The following is a 26,072-nucleotide window of genomic DNA, read 5'->3' as shown; positions in this document are numbered from 1 at the left end:
CCATCCCTCGTTCCTCTCTGTCTCTCTCTCTCTCTCTCTCTGTCTCTGGAATCTCCGTGTCTGCTCCTCCACCGGTTCCCTCTATCCCACTTGTAAACATACCTTCCTTCCTCATCACCGACAAAGAACAGTGAACAAAGCGGGTTGTAAACCTCTTGAGGGCAAGACTTCGTGTGCCCTGCTGCATCCCTAGCTGCTAGCTGTTTCTGAAACAAGGAGGCACGTGACAAGTGTTGAGTGGGCGGGTGAACCGGTGCTTTTTCCTTGAGCCTCTCTCCCTTCCTCTCTCTTGGCTGCTCCACTCCTCTTATGCGTAGCCTGCAGTGGCTCACATATCCTCTCCACCATCCACTGCCCAGACCATCCGTGCAGACACTGGCTTGCTCAGCCATTCTGTTGCAGTGCTGATAGAGGCCCCCAAGAGGTCCCGACTGGCCATATCCAGTGTCCGTTCGCAGTTCGTGTGGTCGGCGAATGACCTTCTCGTGCTTATCCATCCCTCTGCAGATCCTGTACTGTGAACTGTTTCTGTCTTACTGGGCGTCCTTTCTTGGATTCCGTGGTGTGGGTCTTTTCTGGTTCTTCTAACTCTCTTCCCGCTGTTCCCTGTGTTCTTGGCAGTTTTGCTGTCTCCTTCAGGGTCTCAAATAGGTCAGGTGCTGCCCCCGCTCGTATTCTGCAGCTGGGGGGCGGGGGGGGGTCAAACAAGGCAGTGGGGAGTTGGTATTTATTATTGCTTTCGTACAACTCTATCTCTCCCGCCCGACTCTGAACTCACGGGCAAAGCCCAGCCTTAGTTGCTGCTTAGCTCAGTACCTGGCACGTGTAGGGGACTCAGTCGGTTGCATGTTGGACGGATGGATGGCTAATGGGTGAAGAACTGAATGAACGAATGAATGGATGGGTCTGAAGGGCAGGCTGCGTTTAGATCATGGAAGGAGGCAAATACCAGTGGAGCTTCTCGTGGATGATAGAGGCGGGTCGCCCAGCGTTTCTGAGCTCACGCTCTGAGTGGATGTAGAGATGTACAGATGTAGAGATGTGGGGCGTAGAGAAAGACATTCTCCTACCACGCCTCTCCCAAGTGCACTCACTCACCTTCGTGCCTTTGCTCACATCTCCTCCACCTTGCCTGCTCTCTGCCCCATTCCCACCTATCAAATACTAAGTGCCTGTCACATACTAACTCCCCCAAAGAGGCATCACCATTCCATGGCGCTGCATGCAGTTGTCTCCTCTCTTGTACCTCTCTCACGACTCTCTCCCCCCACCCCCATTCTGCATCCAATCGGTCATTTAACTAAAAGTATTATCCCCCCATCAAACCCTGTGTTTATTGAGGGCATGTCCTCACCACCAGTGCTGGATGCTTAATACATGTGCAGATTGCGATGGGCCACATCCCTTAATGATCATTACTTGTTTTCCAAGTCCTAGGTCTAGTGTTTATGTAGAGAGATTTATGGGCTAATTTCCAGCAGATCGTTTTATTTTATTTTATTTTATTTTAAAGTGTTTATTTATTTTTTAAAAATTTTTAATGTTTATTTTTGAGACAGAGAGAGAGAGAGCAGAGAGATACGGAAACACAGAATCCAAAGCAGGCTCCAGGCTCCAAGCTGTCCCAGAGCCGGACGTGGGGCTTGAACTCATGAGCTGTGACATCATGACCTGAGCCGAAGTCAGACACTTAACCGACTAAGCCACCCAGGCGCCCCAAATGTTTATTTATTTTTGAGAGAGAGCGAGCGAGCGAGAGAGAGCGAGCGAGAGAGCCTGCAAGTGGGGGAGGGGCAGAGAGAGAGAGGGAGACAGAGGATCCGAAGCAGGCTCTGCGCTGACAGCACAGAGCCCGAAGTAGGGCTGGATCCCACCAACAGTGACATCGTGACCCGAGCCGAAGTCAGACGCCCACCTGACTGAGCCACCCAGGCGCCCCAGATCACTTTATTGTAAAGTTTCAACTGTGGAGCATATTCAGCACATCTGTTTGAGTTGGATACAGACAGCGAAAGCGACTCTGTTGTTCGCAGGTACCAGAGCGAATAGGGTGTTTTCTGCCTTCGGGGTTGGTCCATTCTGTTTTTCCCCACCCGGAGCAGAAGCCCAGAGGTTTCCTGCAGTTACTCCCAGACAGCCACAGCCTATCGGTTTGGTCCTCAGGTACCTGCCCTCATGGACCTGAGATGGCTGCCACAGCCCCAAGTGTCACACAGAGAGGACAGTCCCCCCCGCCCGGAGACTCTTCCCCAAAGTGCTCCAGCTCATTTCCCGGGTGTGGAGTGGCCCATCCCTAACCTGCCAGTGACAAGAAGAGGGGTGGCCCGGGGTCGGCTTTGCCCTTGAAGTGGGGGAGGGTCACTAGCCTTCCCCGGGCCTGGCGCCATGTGGGCGCCCTCTGCGAAGGGGGCGGGGCCGCACACGCGCGCGGCCGCCTCTGCGGCCTTCCGGGGGCTGTGAGCGAGCCAACCGAGTTCGCCGTGACCGTGGAGGCGATCGCAGCCCCTCCGTCCCGAGCATCCTTCCGTCCGTCCCTCGTGGCGATGGAGCCTTCTCTCGAAAGGCTGCCGTTCGCCCCGTGTCCGGGCTGTTCCCTGTCGCGGAGGGCACGGAGCGCTGTCTGGACGTGGAGGTTGGCACCTTCCCGGGAGCCGGCCTCGCCGTGGAGCCTGCGCCGCGGCGGACACGAGGTGGCCAGGAGGGTCTGGGTGCGGGGAGCGGCTCCGCGTACAGGGTGCTCGGGGAACCGGGAGGCCCCGCGGCGCTGAACATAGCGGTGTCTTCGTCTGTCCGCCTGGCGCTGCCACGAGCACCGCCTGTCACCTGCGCCTCCCCTCCCTGACCTGCGCCACCTCCCTGTCACCCGCGGCACCTCTCCCTGACCCCCCACCCGCGCAACCTCTCCGTGACCCGCCTCGCCTCTCCCCGACCCTCGCCGCCCCTCCCTGACCCGCCTCACCTCTCCCTGACCCTCCCCACCCCTCCCTGACCCGCGCAGCCTCTCCGTGACCCGCCTCACCTCTCCCTGACCCTCGCCGCCCCTCCCTGACCTGCGCCACCTCCCTGTCACCCGCGGCACCTCTCCCTGACCCCCGACCCTCGCTGCCCCTCCCTGACCCGTCTCACCTCTGTCTGACCCTCGCCGCCCCTCCCTGACCCGCCTCACCTCTCCCTGACCCGCGCCCCTCTGTGACCCGCCTCACTTCTCCCTGACCCGCGCCACTCCGTGACCCACTTCGCCTCTCCCCGACCCTCTCCGCCCCTCCATGACCCGCCTCGCCTCTCCCTGACCCTCGCCGCCCCTCCCCGACCCGCGCAGCCTCTCCGTGACCCGCCTCACTTCTCCCTGACCCGCGCCACTCCGTGACCCACTTCGCCTCTCCCCGACCCTCTCCGTCCCTCCGTGACCCGCCTCGCCTCTCCCCGACCCTCGCCGCCCCTCCCTGACCCGCCTCGCCTCTCCCTGACCCTCGCCGCCCCTCCCCGACCCGCGCAGCCCCTCCCTGACCCGCCTCACCTCTCCCTGACCCTCACCGCCCCTCCCTGACCTGCGCCACCTCCTTGTCACCCGCGGCACCTCTCCCTGACCCCCGACCCTCGCTGCCCCTCCCTGACCCGTCTCACCTCTGTCTGACCCTCGCCGCCCCTCCCCGACCCACGCAGCCTCTCCGTGACCCGCCTCACCTCTCCCTGACCCGCGCCCCTCCGTGACCCGCCTCGCCTCTCCCTGACCCTCGCCACCCCTCCATGACCCACCTCACCTCTCCCTGACCCGCGCCCCTCCATGACCCGCCTCGCCTCTCCCTGACCCTCGCCACCCCTCCATGACCCGCCTCACCTCTCCCCTACCCTCTCCGCCCCTCCCCGCCCCGCCCCTCCCTGACCCGCCTCACCTCTCCCTGACCTGCGCCCCTCTGTGACCCGCCTCAATTCTCCCTGACCCGCGCCTCTCCGTGACCTGCCTCGCCTCTCCCTGACCCTCGCCGCCCCTCCCCGACCCGCGCAGCCTCTCCGTGACCCGCCTCACCTTTCCCTGACCCGCGCCTCTCCGTGACCCGCCTCGCCTCTCCCCGACCCGCGCAGCCTCTCCGTGACCCGCCTCGCCTCTCCCTGACCCTCGCCCCTCCGTGACCCGCACCGCCTCTCCCTGACCCGTGCCACATCATTGTCACCTGTGCCACCTCTCCCTGACCTGTGCCGCCTCTCACAGTGCCCCCTGTCTCTCATCCACGCCACCTGTCTGTTACCCACAATACCTCTCTCGCACCCGCACCCCCGTCTCTTGCCCACAGCTTGTGGACGAGCAAACTGGGGTGCAGAGCCGCTCTGGCAGCTGCCGTGTGTCAGCACGAGCCTGGGAATCCCAGCCCGGGGCTCCCTCCCCCGCACCAAGGCTGCTCTGGCAAATGAACTTGCCCTTCAGATGCTCAGACGCGTTTGGCTCCACCCGTGTCCAGTGGGCACTCTCTAACGACCACATCCTTCTTCCTGTGACTGTGGAGACTTCGGAGCCACACGGAATCCGAGGGTGGTGGGGACTGTAGTCCTTGGCCGTGGCGGGGCTGGGGGGTGGGGGGGGCGGGCGGTGTCCTCATAGGGCCACATGGTCCTCTGGTCTCTGCTTTCGGCGCGACCAGGGACTGTTGGGCAGGGTTAAGCAGTGTGCTCTTAAACCAGAGCTCTCAAATGGCTGCATTTTTTGAGTTCTGGAGTCTGGTTTGCAAAATTTTCTGACTTTCTCGCTTTGACCGGGCCAGCTGTTAGCCTCACGCGGCTGGTAGCGTGCCTTTCTCTGGCAAAGCTTCTCTCCCCGGACTTCGTGACATTTTTTTGGATCCTTTGTGTCTTCTCAGCTGTGTTATGGATAATTTATGTTGTCAGATAAGTGCCCTCTGGATAAATGAAATATTAATAACGCCATAATGCTAATTTAAAAATATCCATTGCACATATTTAATAGAATCTTCTCTGGGCTTTACTCTTGTCTTTAAATCAGGTCCAGCAATATTCAGTCATAAATCAGGTTATTCCTTCGGCATGTAGAGGTTTTGGCACTGAAGGATGCTCTGAGATGACATAGGATAGTAAATCTCAGCCCGTGCTTTTAAAAAACTCTTACTCCCTCTTCGACAATTGGAAACTAAATACTACTCTGACCACTTGTCCGTGGAAAGCATTTAGCCAAGCGCTAATCAATATTGCCTTTTGGATTTGGAGAAAAAGAAACTTGGGAACACCTTTGGTAACTCAGGGTCCGCGCGGCCACACAGAGCATGATCTAGTTCACCGTTCCCTTCCCCTTTCCCGCTGAGCACCGTGTCCCTGATCAAGGGAGGCCGGCACCAGGCCACCAAGGCCGGGTGGGTACAAGTCGCACATCACTGTCAAGAAAACAGTTCGGAAATCCGTCGAGTAACATAAAAGGATTATTGCTTAGTTGTTTTTTTTTCTTTTTTTTTTTTCCTGGTTATCGAAATGAATATTCTTCGTTCTGAAAATTAGGAACGTACCCCAAAGAAGATCACCGAGAAAATAAGACTCCCTCGTGTTGGAACCTCAAAGCCGCTTCTGTGAGCGACTCCGTACCCTTCCTTAGAGCCGCCCCCTTCCCTTTCCGCCTTCCCTTTTGTCTTTCATCCAGCTCGTGTTGGTCTTTTTACAATATTGGAATCACGTTACGCATGTGGTTTTGGATTCTAATATTTTCCCGAGAATTTACATTTTCCCATATCACAGCGGACACTTTGTGGGGACTGGGGCAGCCGGACGAACTGTCCCAGAGCCCAGGCCCAGAGACTTTCGGTGGACTTGGCTGGCGCCCCGAGCAGAGTGGGCGAGCCAGCGGGACCGTGGAAACATTTATAAATACTATCGCCCCTTGCAAATATTGATTTTGATGCAACACTTAAGACATTTTCTAGTTTGAAAATATTTTCAACTGAAACAGTTGCCATTTGCAATTTGTCATGTTGTGAGGATTCCGTTAAATGTAACATTTTGGGATTGGATATTTTACTTGGAAAGTTGCATGAGCCCTGAAATTCCTGTATCGCCAAAAAAAGAGATTGGATTTTAGAGCTGTGGCAACAGGCGTATTCTAAGGAAGACTCCCCCCCCCCCCTTTCTTTCCCTTATTTCAGTTTGGTAGTGTGTCTAATGTTTCTAAAAAACATGGATCCTCCTAAGCATCTACAAATTAAAAGGATTGTTTCTTTCCTGGAACTAAAATGATTGCTTAATTACAGTTCCCAGGATGTTTAATAAACTTTATTACTCTTTGTTTGAGCAGACAAAAGGGCTCAAGGATGGAGAAACCATTATTACTAAAGCTGGGGTCTGCAAAGGAAGGAAAACATGTTCAAAATGTTTTCTTTGCAAAAGTGTATGTGTGCTTTACTATGCCAGTTCAGGCTTGGCTTTTATTTCACTCCTAATTTTTGTTTCTTAACGCTGAGCTTTCCTGGGGAGATGTTGTCACCCCTCCCCCCCCCTGCCTTTTTTTAAGGGGAGGATTTTAAATCCATTCTCCTTTTAGGATTTTTTTTTTTTTTTTTTTAGACGGGGAGAGAGAGTATGAGCAGGGGAGAAGGGAAGAGGGAGAGAGAGAGAAAATCTTAAGCAGACTCCACGCACAGCGCAGAGCATCACTCGGGGTCGGTCCCATGACCCTGGGATCGTGACCTGAGCCAAAATCAAGAGTTGGGTGCTCAACCGACCGAGCCACCCAGGTGCCCCTCTTTTTAGGATTTTTTTTTTTAATTTTGTTTTTCAACATTTATTTATTTTTGGGACAGAGAGAGACAGAGCATGAACAGGGGAGGGGCAGAGAGAGAGGGAGACACAGAATCGGAAACAGGCTCCAGGCTCTGAGCCATCAGCCCAGAGCCCGACGCGGGGCTCGAACTCACGGACCGCGAGATTGTGACCTGAGCTGAAGTCCGACGCTTAACCGACTGCGCCACCCAGGCGCCCCTAGGATATTTTAAAATAATATTTAAGAAATAGGTTTGGCCACTAAGCACACGTTTGATCCTTGGTATTAATATTTGGGGGGAAAAGCCCAAGGTTTAATATATTTAAATTCTTTTTCAGGTGTCCCACGATCTTTGAAGACCCAAGAAGAGTAGTGTTGGCCAAAAGCAAGACAAATGACTCACAGAGAGAAAAGATGGTGGGGCCAAGGGCAATTAAAGGTAAAACAAAATCCCGGATAACCCTGCCTCTCCTAGGCAAGAATTTTTTTTTTTTTAAATAAGAATCTATAAATATTTGGTATCTTGAATATTTGATCTTTGTGCTCCGAAACCTCCCGAGACCTTCCCTTGGTGGGGAGGTGGGTGAAATGGAGGATGACGATCGAAGAGCACATTTATCATGATGAAGACAAATTAAAACCAAAAACCGAAGACCCTTCTTTGGATTGTTTGATGTACGTTGAGGGATGGTGTTGGTTCCACTGATTTCTTCCCCCGAGTAAGATGCCCCTGGCCTGGCATGGTCTGCTGGCCCCCGCCCCTGACACAGGGGATGGTTGGTTTTGTCCCTGCTTCGCAAGTATTGACCTTGTCATCACCCTTTTCTCCACTTCCTTCTGTTCTCGTCTCCTCCTTCCAGAAGAGCCGGAGGCCAAGGGCAGTGACTACAGATACTTATGCTTTATGATATATACATTTTCCTGTCATATCACCAGATTTTCTCTGTGGCTATTTTATAGTTATTTGACTTGTATTCCATGGAAGCCTCATCTCAAGAGGCAGACACAGGGAAAGGTGGGGGATTTCAGCACTTTATCTACAAAATGTGCCCTTTGGCTGCGGAGAACCATCAGGCTTCCCTCAGAAAAGCATTTTAGGGGTTGGAAGAGGTTATGGTGGGGCCTACATTAACACTCATTTGGGCCATGGAACTTAAAAAATCTCTTTTTTGCCAAAATGAAGCCAGGAGTGGTTAGTAGATGGGACGGTAATGCACAGTGCCTGGGATGCTCCTTGAGCCGAGGTGGTAGTTAGTCTGGTAAAAAAGAGTGGAAAATAAATCAGATATGATTCCTGAGGCACACCCTCCCCGCTTACCCTTCCCTAAATCAGGCCTCCTAATCTTCATCAGTTGAAATATCGAACAAGTCCCTCAGTAAAGGTGTATTCATTTTCCCCAGCAGCTGGGAGAAATCACTGCAGACTGGGGGGCTCAGACGGCACAAACAGATCGCCAGCTCTGGAGGCTGGCTGCCGAGGTCAAGGTGTGGGCAGAGTTGGTTCCTTCCGAGGCCGCAGGGGAGAGTCTGCCCCAGGCCTCTCTCCTTGGCGTGTGATGGCCATCTTCTCCCTGGGTGTTCATATCTTCTGCCCTCTAGATGAGTAAGGACACCAGTCGTATTGGCTTAGGGCCTACCCTATGACCTCACTTTAACTCAGTAACTTCTTTTTTTTTTAAATTTTTACTAATGTTTATTTGAGAGAGAGAGAGAGAGAGAGAGAGAGAGAGAGAGAGAGAGAGACAAAGTGCAAGCAGGGGAGAGGCAGAGAAAGAGAGAGGGAGACATAGAATCCAAAACAGGCTCCAGTCTCTGAGCTGTCAGCACAGAGCCCGATGCAGAGCTCGAACTCATGATTTGTGAGATCATGACCTGAGCGAAAGTCGGCCTCTTAACCGACTGAGCCACCCAGGTGCCCTTTTTTTTTTTCTATTTTTTTAAATGTTTATTTATTTTTGAGAGAGAGAGAGAGAGCAGGGGAGGGACAGACAGAATCTGAAGCAGGCTCCAGGCTCTGAACTGTCAGCAAGGAGCCTGATGCAGGGCTTGAACCCACGAACTGTGAGATCAGGACCTGAGCCAAAATCAAGAGTCCGATGTTTAACAAGCTGAGCCACCCAGTCGCCCCCAACATTCAGGTTTTAAGTCAAGGATGTTTCCAGTCAATTGACAAAGGTCCCTTATGAATTTGTTTATTGAGAATTATTTCTCTCAAAGTTGCAGCATTTTGCACAGTATCAAATCTTTGCTCTCTCAATCATAGCTGTTACCACTTCCTAAGTGCTTATTGTGTACCTAGCACCACAAGAGGTTTCTTGGGTGTGATTTAATGTAATTTCACAAAAGCCTGGTGGAGTTGGCCGCGGAGGGAGAGCCCAACAGTGGTCCCCACTCAGGTACTAACCAGTTAGGAAAAGACCCTGGCCAAACCCAGTATTCATAGCTGTGTGAACCGCTGACCATCAGTTTGGAGGTAGAAAACTGAGGAGTCTCTTCTCCCCGCTCCTGACATCAGGTATGTAGTGTCTTTTTCAACGCCATCAACGAGTTTTCCCACTCTCCGACCCCAGCCGGGTATCCTACAATTTAATTCAGTTCTGACCCTCCCTGGGGTTAGTGTCACGCCCCACACATGAAGGGCTCCGTCCCGCAAGACTGACCTCCTCCATCTACTTCAGATGTCAACTCAAGGTACCGGGTCCCTCCTCAGATTGCCCACATTTCTGTCCAACTTGCCTACAGACCCGGGGTTCCCACATCCCCTTCCGTGATTCAGTAATTTGCTACAAGGACACAGAACTCAGGAGAATGCTGCATTCACTCTTACAGTATATTATAAAGGATACAGGTGAACATGGTGAGATCTAGAAGGGGCCTGAGAACGGGTGCTTCTGTCCCCATGGAGTTGGAATGTATCACCCTCTTGGCTCTGACTCCTATCATTTGGGTATATATATATACTTTTTAAGTTTTCATCACAAAGGCATATGAATTATTTAAAATTCTTTTCATGTTTATTTTTGAGAGAGAGAGAGAGAGAGAGAGAGAGAGAGCGTGCATGAGTGGGGGAGGGGCAGAGAGAGAGGGAGACTCAGAATCCGAAGCAGGCTCCAGGCTCCGAGCTATCAGCACAGAGCCCAACGAGGGGCTCAAACTCACAAACCATGAGATCATGACCTGAGCCGAAGTTGGATGCTTAACCAGCTGAGCCACCCAGGCGTCCCAAGGCATATCAATTATTAACTCAATCCCCAGCCCTTCTCCCTTCCCCAGAAGATGGTGGTGGGACCAAAAGCCCCAGGCTTCTCATCAAGGCGTGGTCTTCCTGGGACCTCTGTGACGCTCTCTAGGGGTCCCTCAAAGGTCACATCGTTAGATGCTTCTATTGTTCTTCTCACTCAGGAAGAGCCAGTAGTTTTAAGAGCTCTGTGCCAGGAACGGGGGAGAAGACCAAATATCTTTTCTATTTTTTTTTTTCAAGTTTATTTATTTTGAGAGAAAGAGAGAGAGAGCAGGGGAGGGGCAGAGAGAGAGGGAGAGAGAGAATCCCAAGCAGGCTCCACACGGTCAGTGCAGAGCCTGACTCGGGGTTCAAACTCACACACCGTGAGATCGTGACCTGAGCCAAAATTAAGAGTCAGACGCTTAACCGGCTGAGCCACCCAGGCGCCCGGAAATATCTCTTCTATTATACCACAGTCATATTATCTCCATTTTACAGACGAGTAGCTATAGGCCCTACAGGGTGAAGTGGCCTTTTTCAGGTTTCTGAGAAGAGCACCCTCCCTCCTCCATGCATTCGAGGACCCTCTTGTCTCCCCAGCTGCACCCGTCCCCCATTCCGCACCACACCTGCGGTGCCTGGGAACCCACAGCTCCTGCCCAGACTGGCCTGAGCATCTCTAGGGCCTGCCCAGGCTTCTTTCCTGCAGTCTGTCTCGTTTGGTAGATTCTGTGTGTTTCCCTAGGCTCGAAGCATGGCCATCAGGGCAGCTGTTCGGTGGGGCATGGCAGTGTGGACTGGGGTGTCCACATGACTGTGGGAGGGCCCCTTGCATATGGACAGAATGGGGTTGGGAAGGACAGGTAGGTCACCTCCATGTGTGCTCTTGCCCAACCCTGCAAATATCCCTGTCTTCTCTGGACCATTTTGCACCCTTGCCTCCCGCATTATGAAATGCGTATTTTACTTGTGGCACTGTGTGTCCATCCACGCTTTATACACTTATAGTAAAGTAACCCAAATCAAATATTTGCTTCTGTTTTGTAAGACATTGGCATTTTTATTTTTAAAAATCTTACTAGTTTTTTTAAATGTTTATTTATTTTGAGAGAGAGCGTGTGCGAGCAGGGGAGGGCGGGGGGGAGGACAGAGGATCCAAAGTCGGCCCTGTGCTGACGGCAGGGAACCCGATGCGGGGCTCGGACTCACGAACCGTGAGATCATGATCTGAGCCGAAGTCAGAGGCTCAAATGACTGAGCCTCCCAGGCGCCCCGACATCGGTATTTTTGAAAAAAGGATGAAGAACAGACAAGTAGAATTCTGTTGGGTATCGGTACCTTTTATTTTTTAATATACCCAATGATGAAATAATGCTGGATCATGAAACACAAAGTCATAAACAGACACGTTACCAAATGAATTTATCGCAGGGAACAAATATTAAAGGAGGGGTTTTTAGACAGCATGGATCCAAGCTCTGCAAGGGTTCAAAGCCAGGTAAAATGGAAAATGAAAGCCTTCCCACAATGATACATAACCAAACGTCATTCATCAACAACTAAAGTTTGGAAAAATTAATCCTTAGCATCACAGAAAGAAATTAGAAGCACTCTTACAAAAAATCCACAAAATTCCTCCCAAAGAGCGGAAAAGAATAAGCACCCGAATGGCCGCAGAACCAGCCAGGGACCTCTGTGGGAGGAGGTAGCTTGCTAAGTGGTAGAACTTTTATCCTCTTGGTCTCGAGGCGTTTTGCTTTTGAGCTGATTTGGTTTGCAAGGTGGGGCGCCATTTGCTCTGTGAATGTTTAATAAATCCCTCTGACGATGGTGATCCTGGTGGTGGTTGGAGGTTAAGGTCATATGCCTTGGTTCCCTCATGTATGGGGAGCAAGGGGGGCCTTTTTGTTCCCCACCTTCCCGCCTCCGGCCAGCCCACATGCCTCAAGGCTCCTTGGTGGCACCTCCTTGGCTCCCCTTGTGTATCAACTGTCTCCTTCCTCTGGGTGTTGTCCTTGACCTTCATTGGGCACCTCTTGATATCTATATGGATTATTTTCCCGTTCCCATCCCTTGAGGGGTGCGGTGGTGATGCATCAGGAATATATACACCCCTTCCCTGCCATTTCCTCTCTGAAAGTACCCACAGATTCCCCATAAAAGACGGGAGACACAAACAGTTGTTCCTTAAGTTTATCTCTCGGTTGGTCACACACTGAATGGCAGCTGTAACTTCTGTGACATTTCTGTGGTCTCGGGCATCTGGAACATTGATTGCATTTCGTCGTATCAGGAATCCCCAGAGAGTTGGCAGGGTCCCATCCTGTGAAGTGGAAATTCGGCTGCTCCAGGAAGGGCTCTGCGAAGCTCACAGGCCCTTTGGGTGGTGGTATCTTGGTTACTCTTCAGTTTCCAAACTCATTTTGAGGGGAGGACGGGGGTTTGAGGTCCTGTCTCTTAGCTGGATGGAAATGGTGCGGTTGTGTGTTGGGAAAAGTTTCTTTCCTTTGAAATCACTGTTTGAGTTCTTTTATCTCTGTAGCTAGAAAAGTTAAAAAAAAATTTAAGTTTATTTATTTTGAGAGAGAGAGAGAGAGAGAGAGACAGAGAGAATGAGCAGGGGAGGGGCAGAGAGAGGGGGACAGAGAGAATCCCAAGCAGGCTCCACGCTGTCAGTGCGGAGCCTGATACGGAACTTGAACCCATGAACCATGAGATCATGACCTGAGCTGAAACCAAGAGCCAGATGCTTCACCCACTGAGCCACCCAGGCACCCCTAACTGGAAAAGTTCTTTTTTTTTTTTTTAATTTTTTTTCAACGTTTATTTTTATTTTTGGGACAGAGAGAGACAGAGCATGAACTGGGGAGGGGCAGAGAGAGAGGGAGACACAGAATCTGAAACAGGCTCCAGGCTCTGAGCCATAAGCCCAGAGCCTGACGCGGGGCTCGAACTCCCGGACCGTGAGATCGTGACCTGGCTGAAGTCGGATGCTTAACCAACTGTGCCACCCAGGCGCCCCCCTAACTGGAAAAGTTTTAAGGGGGATCTTGATAGCCTGGTTATCCAAGGCATATTGTGTGTATTAGTAATTTACTGCTACAAAAATGCAGTGTAACAGCCACCCTAAATCTCAGTGGTTTGAAACAAAAAGAATTTATTTAGCTCACAAGCCTGTGGGTTGGCCATTCAGGTTGGCCTTGGCTGGCCAGTTTTGGTCTTGAGGTGTCCCTCCTGTGCCTAGGGTTCGGTTGTCTTATCAGATGATCTAGAATATTCTTGGCTGGGGATATGGGATGGCTTGGCCTTGCACCACGTGCCTCTGTTCCTCCAGCGTTCTAGCCTGGCACGTTCCTGTGGTGGCGGGAATTTGCAAGTGGAAACAATTCATGCCTCTTGGGGCTTTATCCAGGAACTGGCACACTGCCCTTCTGGTGCATTCTGGTGACTGCAGCAAGTCGTGTGGACAGCTCCCAAACAAAGGTTGGGGAAACAAACGACCTCTTAGGTGTGCGAACCACAAAGTCATATGGCAGGAGGTGTAGACACAAGGAGGGGAGGGAACTGGAACCATCACTGTAGTTCACCGTGGGGTGACAGTACGCCATGAGCTACTTAGTCTCTGCCTTCTCTAGGTATCTAGAACACTTACCGGGTGTTTGGGTTCTCCATCTGTGATACACTGTCCCCGGACCTAGTAGCTTAAAACAACAACTGATTTATTATTTCTCATGGTTCTGTGGGCTGCCTGGACTCAGCTGATAGTTCCGTTTTCCTGATGTCAGCAGGGGCTGTGGCCACGTGAGAGACGATGTTCTAGAGTGTCCAGGGTGGCCGCCTTACGGGTCTGGCATAAGGTGCTGGCTGTCAGCTGGGCACCAGCCTTGGGCCTTGGCCACGTTGCCGTGCGGCTCAAAGTACGGGAACTGGGTTCCCAGAGTCAGGAAGAGGAATCTTCTGGATCTACTAAGGCTTGGGCTCCAGACTTCCAGTGGAACGTTCCTTCCACTGATTTGGTGGGAAGGGATGAACTTTAACTTGTTATGAGCGGCAGGATATGTGTGCAGAGAGGCAGAATTGGGTGGGGTGAGCTGCCCCAGGGGGATACCAGAACATGTAGGAAGAACGGTTTGCTCCTGAGCGTGGGGTCGTGCAGCGGGGAGCCTTCCTTTTGTCAGGAAGGCTGGAGGACGGGCCTCTCTCAGGCCGAATGGCTTTGGGAGCAGAGTGTTGTTTCCTGGGGGGATCTCTGCTCTCCTGAGGAGACCGCCTTGGGGGAGGCGAAGGTTCTCGCGTCAGAGGAGCCGGGCTCCACGTTTGTCATCTCCTCGTTCAGCCACGCTCTCCCTGATTCGGGGAGGACTCCATGAAGCCCTTTTGGGAGACAGGCCCCAAGCACGCAGACCTGGAGGCGAAGGCTTCCCGTGAGAAGCCCATCTTTGTTGGGAGTGGATGTGTTTGTGCCTTGAGAGGGTGGGAAAGGCAGAACACAGACGTAGTTAGGGCTCCAGGGAGCGCCTTTGCGTACCCCTGGAAGAATGTGGTCGACAGCAAACTCGAGAGACCGCTCTCGTGGCTGTCGTCCTGGAATTGAACTGTTTATTTTCGTGTGGCAGTTTACTACTGCTAAGAGTCATAGGCCAGCTTTGCACAGAAGAAGACAACGAGAAAATGGTAGTTGAAAGAAAACGGTGATGGCACCTAAAGATATAAATTGAAAGAGGGGTTTTCAGTGCCAGAGAAGACATATGGCTAAGATGTACAGAGAACCAAAGACGGGGCGGGGCGTGGTTCCTGCAGCCCAGGGGGAGGGTCCCCAGGACAAGAGAGGTGACCACAGGGTCAGTTATGACCAGAACGGTAGCCAAATAGGAGGGGGTGTCGAACGGGTGGTGGGAAGTGTGGGCAAGAAACACCCCACCCCTCTCTCCTCCTGCCCCTGCACGGTCTCCAGATGGTGTCACAGGGACCAAACATGTTGGGGGCCAGAGGGCAAGGGAACCCTACCGAGGCAGCCTGTGGGGGCCAGCCCTGGGGGCACGGGGCAGGGAAGGGGGCCACGGAGGGTGGCTCTGGGGATGGGAAGGGACAGACGGACAGGAACCAGAACATGCTGGTTTATAATCTGAATAAAGGAATATATTGGATGAGGTCTTTATCCTTGGAGTATGGACACCTTTCAATTTAACTCATTTAAATTTAAATTAAATTCTAAAATGAATTAACATACCTTCCTCGTATAGGGCTTAACCAGTTCATCTTGTCAAACTGAAATGTCTTAGCGGCCTCGGAGTCAGGCCAGTGCGACTTGAATCCTGGCTCCGTTGCTTATTAAGCAGGTGATCCCGAACAAATCGGTGACCCTTCCTGGGTCTCCATGTCCCCGACTGGACAGTGGGGATGCTGACTCTCAGACGGTGGTTAGGATGAAATGAGAAAATTCCTGTGGAGCCCTTGGTCCAAGGGCTGCTGCTTAGGCATTCAATGAGTGATAGCTGTGCTTTTCATTAAGAGCTTAACTGTGAACTTTTAAAGACGTTTAGGTGGTATTAGTTTTGGGTTTTTTTTAATGTTTATTTTTGAGAGAGACAGAGTGTGAGCAGGGGAGGAGCAGAGAGAGAGGGAGACACAGAATCCCAAGCAGGCTCTAAGCTCTGAGCTGTCGGCACAGAGCCCGACGCGGGGCTCAGACCCACGAACCCTGAGATCGTGACCTGAGCTGAAATCAGACGCTTAACCCACTGAGCCCTCCAGGCGACCCTCATTTCTTCCTTTAAACGATCCCTCACCGACGCTGCCCGTGTACCATGATGTGCGTGGGCTGCCTGTGACGTGGGTTTGTTTGGGCTTGTCAGACCACTGTCTCAGTGGCCCTCAAAGGCAGTGACATCCCCGGCAGGAGAGAAGTGGATTTTCCAGGAGCTTCATTAGGGCGCTTCCTGCCCTAGCAAGGTGCTTGCTGGGCCAAACGCGTTCAAAAGCTGTGATTCTTTTACCGTAGTGTGTGGCGTTCGGTCCTAACGGAAAGCAAAGCGTGGAAACGTGGTTATTGACGACTGTCCCTTTTTGTCACCCAGCTGCCTCAGGTTCTGAGTGGATGGTGAACGAGCTGGTCGACTGAAGGACATGGTTCAGACTGTCCCGGACCCAGCAGCTCACATCAAGGTAGGTTTCATCTCGGCCGGGGAGCCGCTCTTGCTTCCTCCTTGGCTGGATTTTGGTGGATGCCTGCCCACACATCAGTCCGTGCGGGGGGCAGCCAGCCTCTGCCGTGGGCCCGGTCCGGCCCGCCACCTGTTTCTAGACCGCCGTGACCTAAGAAAATGGTCTTCACAATATGCAGCGGTTGAAAACAATCAGAAGAAGAAGAATGTTTCCTAACCCGTGGCAAATTAGATCTCGTTGTCCATAAAGAAAGTTTTGCTTTCTTCCTGGTTTCCACGCCGTGTGTGGCTGCTTCCGTGTCCTGACGGCAGAGCTGAGTGGCGGCGACCAAGACCGCGTGATCCGCAAAGCTGAAAGTATTTACTGTCTGACCTTCGGCAGAACATGGCTGACCCCCGAATTGACACAGAAGCCACATCCGGATTCTTCCCGCTTCTGTTTTAACGCCACCCCCTTGCCCCTTGCCTGGGGTTACCCGGGAGGACGCCGGAGGCTGTGCCCTCGCACTTCCTGTGCCCAGGGGTGGTTTTACCTGGCCACGCCCGCACGTGGCACCTGTTCCACCTGTTCCCCAGCTGCACCTCCCCGTGTCTTTGGAGGTGAGGCAACAAGGTTGAGTCCCGAGCCACCCGGGAGTCCTGAGAGGAAGCCGGCCCGTTTGGCACACACGGGCACAGCCGCCGGGAGGAAGTGATGGCTTTAGTAACTTGACCCAAATAAAAGTTACAGGAAACACTGGGGCTTGAGCCACATTACCCAGATCGGCTGTCTACACCTGTGCTAGTTAGTTCAGCTGTCTACACTGGCCCAAATCATCCGCCACCTTGCCAGTTCTGCACGTCCCCTGCATGTATTCATTTTCCCTAAGTGGCCTCGTAGGTTTCACTCATCTAAATGTTCTTGGCCTGAAACATTTCCTGAAAACGGAAAGTGGCTTCTAATTGAAAGGAAAGTTCACCCTTTTTTGGCCAAAATATGAAGTGCCCTCCAACATCACGCACACGCACGCACACATCTTAAAAGCAGCGCGCTTGGGAGTGCTAGTTACCGGGTGTAATTCACGCTCTTCCTCCACGTTTGACCGCAGATTTAGAAGTGACGGGTTCAGTGCGTTGTTCAAGGTTGGTGGGTGCTCCCGAGGCGTCAGAAAGAGGGGCTCCCCAAGGGGTGTTGAGCCTTCAGCGTCGGGGAGGAGCAGACCTCTGTGGCGGACACTGTCGTGTGGCTTGTGTGTGATGTCTCACTGGGGCCGGGACAGTTATGCCTGTAACACGTGCAGCGGGCAGTCTCCCGTGGACGTGGTAAGGCTCCTTTGGAAATTCCTGCGGCGTATTTGGCAAGCGTGTCCGTGCCACACAGGGACGGGGGAGGGGGAAGGCTTTTTCCATTTCACCTTTGTTGACCGTGAAGCTGAGGGATGCAAATAAAAGCTCATGGAGAAGGCCATACGAGAAGAATCTTCTGTGCCTCAGGCTATGAAGGTCAACCACCCAAAGTCATCATGGTTGGCATTTTATTCCTAGCCAACGGGAAGGAAAAGCTGAAGTCAGCAAGAAATCATTAGGGCTTGTTTTTAAAAGTTAATTCATCAAATGCAAACAGTCTTAGATAAACCTAAGAAGCATGACCTCTGAAGATGTGTTTAGTGGACAGGTTGGTATTTGATCTCAGGAGCGAGCTGTATTTCCAGTTCTGATTTCTCTCATTATCATCATAGCCGTTACCATAAATGTAAGTGAAGGCTGAAGAGAAAGAGAACCAGGAGAATTTTTTTTAAATACATATCAACTCAGAAAGTAAAAATAAAAAAATAAATCTCAACTCACATTGCTTCTGTGTGTTTTGAAGATGAACTGGCATTAGAAGTGCCGTTATTAGCAGCTGATGTTGGCTCTGAGTTGCAGAGAATTATATTAAAGACATTTGTTTCCTTTGTAAAATCTATCAAATTCCAGCTATTGGAATCTGAATAATTATTCCTGGACTTCCCCCCCCCGCCCCGGCTTTTTTTTTTGTATATGGAATTGGTATCCTTGCCAAAATAGTTAAGAAAATAGATGGCCTTCCACGGCTTCCTTAAAACACCTGATTTGGGAAATTTATTCACTAAAATTTTATGTGCTGTGAAGTCTCTGGTTGTGGGCTGAGTGCAGCTTTTATTTCTGGGAGGGGAAGTTCTTATAAATGGCATATGAACCGTTCCACTTGATGTGTTAATGTAAATAGTGGAAGATTTTGTCTTTGGCTCATTGCTACTGAACGTTTTTTTTTTTTTTTTTTTTTCTCATCGGAAAAGGACCTGAATTCCCCACAGAAGTGACTTAACATTGCAGGTGTGCGTGGAAACAGACTTTTATGACTTCACATTTGTGTCCATAGTCTGATCCGGAGGGAAGTCATGTTCCTTTCATATTTAAGAAATTTATTCTCCATGATTTACTATAACCCTCTTCTGCCAGAACAAATTACTTTTCCCCTTTTATGTGTTTAAGGAGCTAGAAATAATAATAATAAAAGGGAGGGATGGTAAGTAACTGTGAAATATAGAACATTGTTGATTTAAAAGAATATTAAGAGTTGTGGCAATTTCGTTGACAAAGAGAATGAGCAGAACTTTAATAAGAAAACATTTTCAGCTTATTCTCTGTCGGTGCTAAAACCAAGTCACTAAGCACATTTTAATTTGTCTTTCTCTGCTGGTCCTTCCACGTCCTGTCTTATGCTAGAAATTGTACTTCTGTGTCACATAAGCATGATCTTAGCATGTCAGGTGTATGACCATGCTTCTGCTCTGCTGGGTGGGTGCAGTCCATGGCTGTCAGATGTCAACCCACGCTATTATCCCAAGGAGGGAAAGACTTGCAGATTTGTTTTGTTAGGATTCGAGATTTTGGTCATTAATTCTCATTCTAATGTTTATTTTTGGGAGAGAGAGAGAGAGAGAGAGAGCGAGCACGAGTGGTAGAGGGGCAGAGAGAGAGAGGGAGACACAGAATCCGAAGCAGGCTCCAGGCTCCGAGCTGTCAGCCCAGAGCCCGACACAGGGCTCGAACTCATGAACCACGAAATCACGATCTGAGCCGAAGTCAGATACTTAACCAACCCAGGCGCCCCCCCCCAATTAATTCTCATTCTGATAAAGGAATTTTTGATTCACGTTATTGCGTTTCTTCTCAAGAATTTCATCCTCCTAATACTTCCAAATACTAACATTTGAGGAAAAGGAATAACATATTAGTCAAGTTTACAGCTTTAAAGAGACAGCCGATTGGCACATTTTTAAACTGTTCCCTTTAAGGCTGTTCACCAGGTATTCGCATAGAAGGTTGTACGTTTTGGAACTGATCAAGCGAGGCCTGTATGAATTCGAGTTTCACTCACTGGTCCACCAGAGGTGTGTGTGATCTAGGGATGCCGGTTACAGAACTGTCTGCCTCGTGCATCCTGGCTAGGTTCGTGTCGTGGATCAGAGCGAGGGTTCTGGCATCTTAAGACTTGATTCAAATCCTGCTCCCTCATTTACTAACCTGGGTGGTTTTGAACAGGTGCCTGGGGTTTCCTCTTATTTGAAATGCAAGCACTGACTTTGTGGGGTCAGAGTGAGGACTCTGTAATTACACGCAGCACACAAAAACCCCATTGAGTGTTGACCTACTGTGAGCTGTTCCTGTGGTATTCTATAAAATGAGGATAGCATCCCTCTTAAAAGTACAGTATTATAGTGTCTGTGATGACACGGAACAGCATGGGTCTGTCTTACAAAACACGGAGTCGGGTGAAAAAAAAAGTCCAAAACAATGTGATCGATGGCACGATGCTTTTCGCAAATACATGAAAACATGTCCACTTCCCCCGCGTCATGTAATTTTCACGCACACACTTAAAACATAGTGATCACATCAGAGTAGATGGGTGCACAGGTGGGATATGTTGTCTGGTGGCTTTGAGAGAAGGGTTAAGGGAAAAAATAATAATACAGAGATAGTGCAAGTTTATAGCATTGAGGTTCGGATGCGGTGCTCAGGATGGTCTCCTGCACACTGGGGGAGGGGGAGCGTAAGTCAGCATGACCCTTCGGGGTGTAAGTCAAGTGTTGCCTAGTGAGGCTGAAGACGCACCGACCCTGTGCTCCAGCGGTCCCACCCCTGGGTACACCCCTGTTGCCCTTGGATGCCTGGAGATGGGCATGAGGAAAAAGTGAACAACCCAGATGCCCACCAGGAGAATGGATAAATAAATGGCATTCTAGCCCTCTAATGGAATACTATACAGCAGTGAAAATAACAAGTGTCTGCCTGTGTCTGTGTATCAGTGTGGATGATTCTCAAGGTTGGGGAAAAAAACCAAGTCACAGGAGAGTAAATACAATGTGATTCCACATGTAAAGCTCAAAAAGTGGTGGGACTGGGGCGCCTGGGTGGCTCAGTCGGTTCAGCGTCTGACTTCGGCTCAGGTCATGATCTCACGGTTTGTGGGTTCGAGCCCCGCGTCGGGCTCTGTGCTGACAGCTCAGAGCCTGAAGGCCGCTTCTGATTCTGTGTCTCCTCTCTCTCTCTCTCTCTGCCCCTCCCCTCTCTGCACCCGTCCTGTCTCTGTCTCTCTCTCAAAAATAAATAAGCATTGAAAAAAATGTGATGGGACTGAAAATATCATGTTGTCAGAGAAAACTATGTGTGTCGGAAAGCAAAAAAAGCCACACTGAGTACATACTTCGGGACGGGCCTTACGTACCTTGTCAGGGAGGAGAGAGCTTGGGGAACGGGTTTCTGAGGTTGCCTGTTGTGAGCTGAGTAGCACCTTCCCTGTACCCACAAGGGGCTTGGGGTGGGTGGGGGAATAAGGGACCACAAAGACACAGCACCTACCATCCAGGGTGCAAGTCACATGTTCCTAAACACCTGGGATGTGGCGCTGCACACAGCCAAGGAGAGACCCAGGGCAGGGGGCTGGGCGGACGCCGAAGGGAAGCTGCCTGACCTGCTCTACCCACTCACCTGTCCTCACCTGTGAGCAGGTACTCAGCTATCCTCAGCCATCCCCCTCACGGCACCTGTGCCCACATGTCCCAGTGCTTCTGATCGCCTAGTGGCTCAAGTCCTCCGAGGTATCACGCTTAACTGTTTATTGCAGGGGAGGCACGCGGGGGGATTCTGAGCATGCTCCACGCGGCCGATGGCTCGCAGGTGCAGTTCAGGAGCCTCTACGCCTACAAATGCCTGGAGTCTGTCACTCCACTGACACACTGACCCTCCGTCGTCCCCAGGAGGGTGGCCAGCCTCGGGTCTGTTGTCCACTAGAACTGGTCTAGATCCCGATCCCCAAGAGTCTCTGTGAGGATCAGTCACAGTTGATGGACCGTGGAATAAACGAGGGCTCCGTCCTGGTTTCCCGTTGATTCTGCAGGTGGAGAAGGACCGAAAAATCGGTTTACTCGGTCCTGTTTCTGATGGCGATTCCCCCTCCCCCTGCTTCTTTTCCTCTTCCTTTCAGCTTTTACATTTTTTGCTTATTTTTTTGTAAATGTGTTGGGACCAGTAGTCTGGGTCTGAAACTTGGCTTCACTTACCGATTGCCTCCGTTTCCTTAGCTGTAAAATGGGGGTAAATAGTGTACCTGCCTCAGAATCATGAGAATTAGACTAGTTCATGTTAACATATTTAAAGTGTTCAGAGCACACAGTAAGCACTTATTGTCACATTACATGTTACTATCAGTATATTATGATGTCATTACTACCACATTCGTTATATATTAATGTGTAATGTTATATTTTATCATATTTATGTGTTATAGTAATTATAAAACATATCGTATCAATAAAATATTGGTATTTTTAACATTAATATTAATGTATTAAAAATGTATGGACATATCAGTATGTTAATATATTAATGTTGTTAGTATAACAATATATTGTTATATTATTAAATATGGCAGTTATAGAATATATTGTTATATTATTAATATATAATGTTATATATTAGCATACTCTCACACAGTAGCAGTAGAAAGGAAGAGGGAAGAAGAGATAGTATTCTGGAGGAAAGTAGACATAAGGTCAGTACTTGCCAAGGAGTGAACTGCCGAACTGACTTTGTTCCCACGTGATTCGTGGCCGCTGCTCTGGAAGTGACGCTAAATGTTTCTGACTGTAAATCATGCCACGTGTAAGCTCTCTTTGTGTGTCATGGAAGGTTCTAGAAGAGTTTTAGGAAGCAGCCAGAAATTGAGCAGGAGGTCACTGGGAAGCTGGAGAGCCCAGCCCGTGAGCAGGAGTCTTAAAGTAACAGATGCACGAAGTCCCCCAACCTGCATCCCGAGTAGGGGGTGGGGGGACTTGGCGGTGATTTAATCCGTTGCCCGGGAGAAGGGAGAAGCGTGGAGCTCACTTACTAACCCCGACCCATTGAGTTGCAGACATTTCCCACATATTTGCAAACCTGGTTTATAGTAACTGCTTCACCGGAAGGTAGAAAGTTTATCCTCTTGAAGACATACTCAGCAGAGACCCGGTTTCCCTCCAAAGTCTGTGTACTGTGAAGACGATAGAAGCCTTTGATACGCTGCCTGACTTTTCCCCAGCAAATCAGCTTTGATCAGACTCCAGCGGGGTTCCTACCTCCAGAAGCCTGATGACTTTGTGGCCATTTATAGCCACACTTCTTTTTCTGCAGAATGGTGGTGCTTAATTAAACATAGAACGGCAGAATTTCTCCAATGAAGGTGTATTATTTTTATAATCAGAAAATAATATTGCCTAGGGGCGCCTGGGAGCCTCAGTGGTTTAAACGTCTGACTCTCGATATCGGCTCAGGTCATGAACTTGATGTTGTGAGATCCGGCCCCGTGTCGGCCTCCGCACTGTCCGCGTGGAGCCTGCTTGGGATTCTCTCTGCCTCTCTCTCTCTCTCTCTCTCTCAAAATAAATAAACATTAAAAAGGAAAACAATGTTCCTTGAAGATACCAAGATATTTGATATAGCAAAACAGTGGAGACTTCTAACATCTGATGGCCCGCCTGCAGATACCTTATGTGTGAGGTTTGCCAAAGGTGGGCTGCACTTTCTGTCTCCTCACCGGCTTCCTGTGTCGCTGGGGACTGAGCTCAGTCACCTGTTGCTGGGGGCTGTGCTCTGGACGCAGCGGGGGTTCGGTGGCACGTTCTCCTAGCCATGCTGCACAGAGCCCCCGAAACCGGGGACTCCTTGCTAAGATTCAGAGACGCTGACGTTCAGGGAGGACACCAGCTTTATCGGGAGGTATGGGCAGGGCTGGAGGAGACCCGGTCACTTTCCAGGGCAATGGTTAGAACCCTACAGAGCTGGCACTTCTCTCCCAGAGGCGGTTCTCAAACATATTCTGGAGATCGAGTCAGAATGCAGATTCCTGGGCTCCCCCCCGCCAGCTGCTTCTCCAGTCAGTTTGGGTTGGACTCGGGAGCTGCGTTTCTACAAGCACTTGCAGTGTTTCTGGGGACTTGGCTTCAACAGTGAATAATTGTCAGTTTTTAACCCAGCCTTAGATCACCGATAAATACGTACCAAAGCAACTGATTTCTTCTTTTCTGTCTGCGTAGGGGGCTGTGTTGTTCTGTACCATCGCTCTGAATATCCTAGCCACACCTGTAAGGGTTTCAAGAACACGTTTCGGACGTGGGTTTCAAAATGTCTGCACGTTTCCTGGGCTCTGTGATCGGGTGTGACAGAGGCCAGAGGAAAAAAAAGCGTCACTTGCCACTTCTTCTACCTTCTGGGAAATTAACTTACCAAGAATTTGAATCGAGAGTTTTTTTCAGGTCAGCACCCAGCATTTGAGAGTTCTAGAGATGGCACGGGGCGGGGTCCCTGCCGCACGTGACGGTCCCTCTGTGCAGCTGGGGTTCGAGCATTGCCATCGCCCTTGGTGCCACACTCAGCACTGGGAACGCGTGCGTCGAGGAGGCAGGAGCTGGAGGCCAGGTCAGGCTGCAGCGAGTTCAGGACGCGAAGGGCACGTTTCCCGGCGGTGCTCCCCACTGCCGGCCTGCTCTTGTGACTGAGCGGGAATGAGTCTTGCTTTACCTCTCCTTGGTTTAATCTCCACCTGCTCCTTTTCCTTTGGCACCTCTTTACCTTCTGATCTCCAACGTCAGCGATCGCCTTCGTGCGGGAGATTGTGCTACCTCTCGCCCTGGTTTCTCCCCTGAGCTCCAGCCTTCGTTTCTAGACACCTGCTGGATGGCTCGCCTGGATGTGGGTACGGGTGCCTTCAACTCAGAAACCAGTCAGCGGAACCGTACTTCCGTTTGTGTGATACTTCCGGTCTCCAGAGCACCCTCCCGTCCCCTGGTGCATTGAGTCCAGAGTTCAAGTGGTTTGTCCGGGTCGCAGAGAGCCCAGCCTCCGCCAAGGTCAGGTTCGGGCTTCTAGAGCATCGTTTCCTTTCTAGTACTTCCTCCCTTTGGGGCAAGGCCGCTCTAGGGTAGCGGGTGAGCAGGCAGTGTGTGAGGCCAGACTTTATGAGCTCAGGTCTGACCTTTGAAACTGATGGGTTTGGGGCAAGTTACTGAGCCCCTATGAGCCTCAGTCCTCCATCAGGAGGTGAGGATAACGATAGCACCTCCTCGGCTTGTAGCAGGGTCAGGTGAGGTGATTCGTGGGGAGGCGTTAGAATAGTGTCTAGTAAGTAGCAGTGGTTACTGTTGTCATTACCGCCACCACCATCATCTCGTCATCGTCGTCACATATGCATTTTTGTTCATCCTTTTCTCCCTTTTTCACAGCGGCCACTTGTCTCAGGGACCCAGGCTTAAAACTTAAGGCTTCTCTTCAGCCTGTCTCCGCTCACTTCGTGTCTGGCTCATAGCACCTGCTCCGTAAGGCACTAGGACAGGGCTGCACCGTCCCCCGCCCCATTCTGTCACAGGGTCTCTGACTGCTCTGCCTGCGGTTCCCCTCCCTCCAGCCTTCCGTTCTTCCTCAGCGCTGCCAGCTTAGTCCTTCTGGAAGCCTGCTTCCTTCACGCTTGTCTGACCGGAAACTGTGATAAATGCAAGGGGGCATGAACACTTTGAGGCTTTTGATACGAATCTCCCCACCCAGTTGTGCCTCTGTACTTCTCCAGCAAGAATTCGAGAGTGCCGTTTGATCATACTTTGTTGTGACTGGTGACGTTTGCTGATGTGGCAGGTGGAAAGTGGAGATTGACAGATGTCCCTTCACTTGGAAACTGGTGCACGTGACCACCCCCTCGCACGTTGATCAGCGAGCTGTATTATCTCTGGTCATTTTTTTTTTTTTTGACCCATTTCAATGAAATCATTCAACATTGCTGGGAGTAGAGCATGAACGAAACAGATAAGATCCTTGCTTGCATGAAGCTTACATCCTAGGGGTGGAGATAGGATATGTTTACGTACGTGCGACATTACAGTATTACAGCCAACATGTGTGTGTGCACATTGCGTGTGCGTGTGTGTGTGTGAGTACAGTGCTGGTTGATAATTGTGTAGGACAAAAAGTAAGGTAAGCGAGAGGGTGATGGAGGGAGAGGTGCCATTTTACACACGAGGTGAGGGAAGGTTGTTGGAGGAGTCGAAATTCAAACGGAGAGCCGAAGACGTGAGACCATGAGCCATTTTATCACGTCGGGGGAAGAAGGTCCCGGAAAGCGAGAACAGTGCGTGCAAAGACCATTAGGAAGGAGCTTGCTTGGCGTGTTGAAGGAGCATCAAGGAGACTGTTGTGGGGAGCTCAGAGCCGCGGGCTGTGGCCTTGAGGAGGCAATGGTGAGGCCATGCGTGAGATTCCCATGTGCAAGGGGTAAGACCCTTCAGTCTTGTTCTGCGTGTGGGGCTGCGGAGCGTGGGAGGGTTTTGAGTAGAGTGGGTGACACGATGTGATTGAGCCCTACATTTTGAGTCAGAAGCTTGCATTCGAGGTTGGGTCACTA

The 26,072-nt window shown here is 50.9% G+C and overlaps 1 protein-coding gene across 3 annotated transcripts in view; it reads left to right on the top strand.

Moving 5' to 3' along the window:
• Positions 1-26,072, top strand: part of ERG (ETS transcription factor ERG) — a 250,015-nt gene that overhangs the window by 50,426 nt on the left and 173,517 nt on the right. For all 3 annotated transcript variants that reach the window (XM_047875272.1, XM_047875270.1, XM_047875268.1), the window contains exons 2-3: positions 7,093-7,193; positions 16,055-16,142. In XM_047875272.1, coding sequence (XP_047731228.1) covers positions 16,104-16,142 — 39 coding nt within the window. In that variant the 5' untranslated portion in view covers positions 7,093-7,193; positions 16,055-16,103. The remainder of the gene's footprint in view (positions 1-7,092; positions 7,194-16,054; positions 16,143-26,072) is intronic.

The sequence above is a fragment of the Prionailurus viverrinus genome, chromosome C2, assembly GCF_022837055.1.
Source record: "Prionailurus viverrinus isolate Anna chromosome C2, UM_Priviv_1.0, whole genome shotgun sequence".
Taxonomy (NCBI): Eukaryota; Metazoa; Chordata; class Mammalia; order Carnivora; family Felidae; genus Prionailurus; species Prionailurus viverrinus.
Note: the sequence above shows the minus strand (reverse complement) of the source record. Positions and strands in the feature narration are given on the sequence as shown.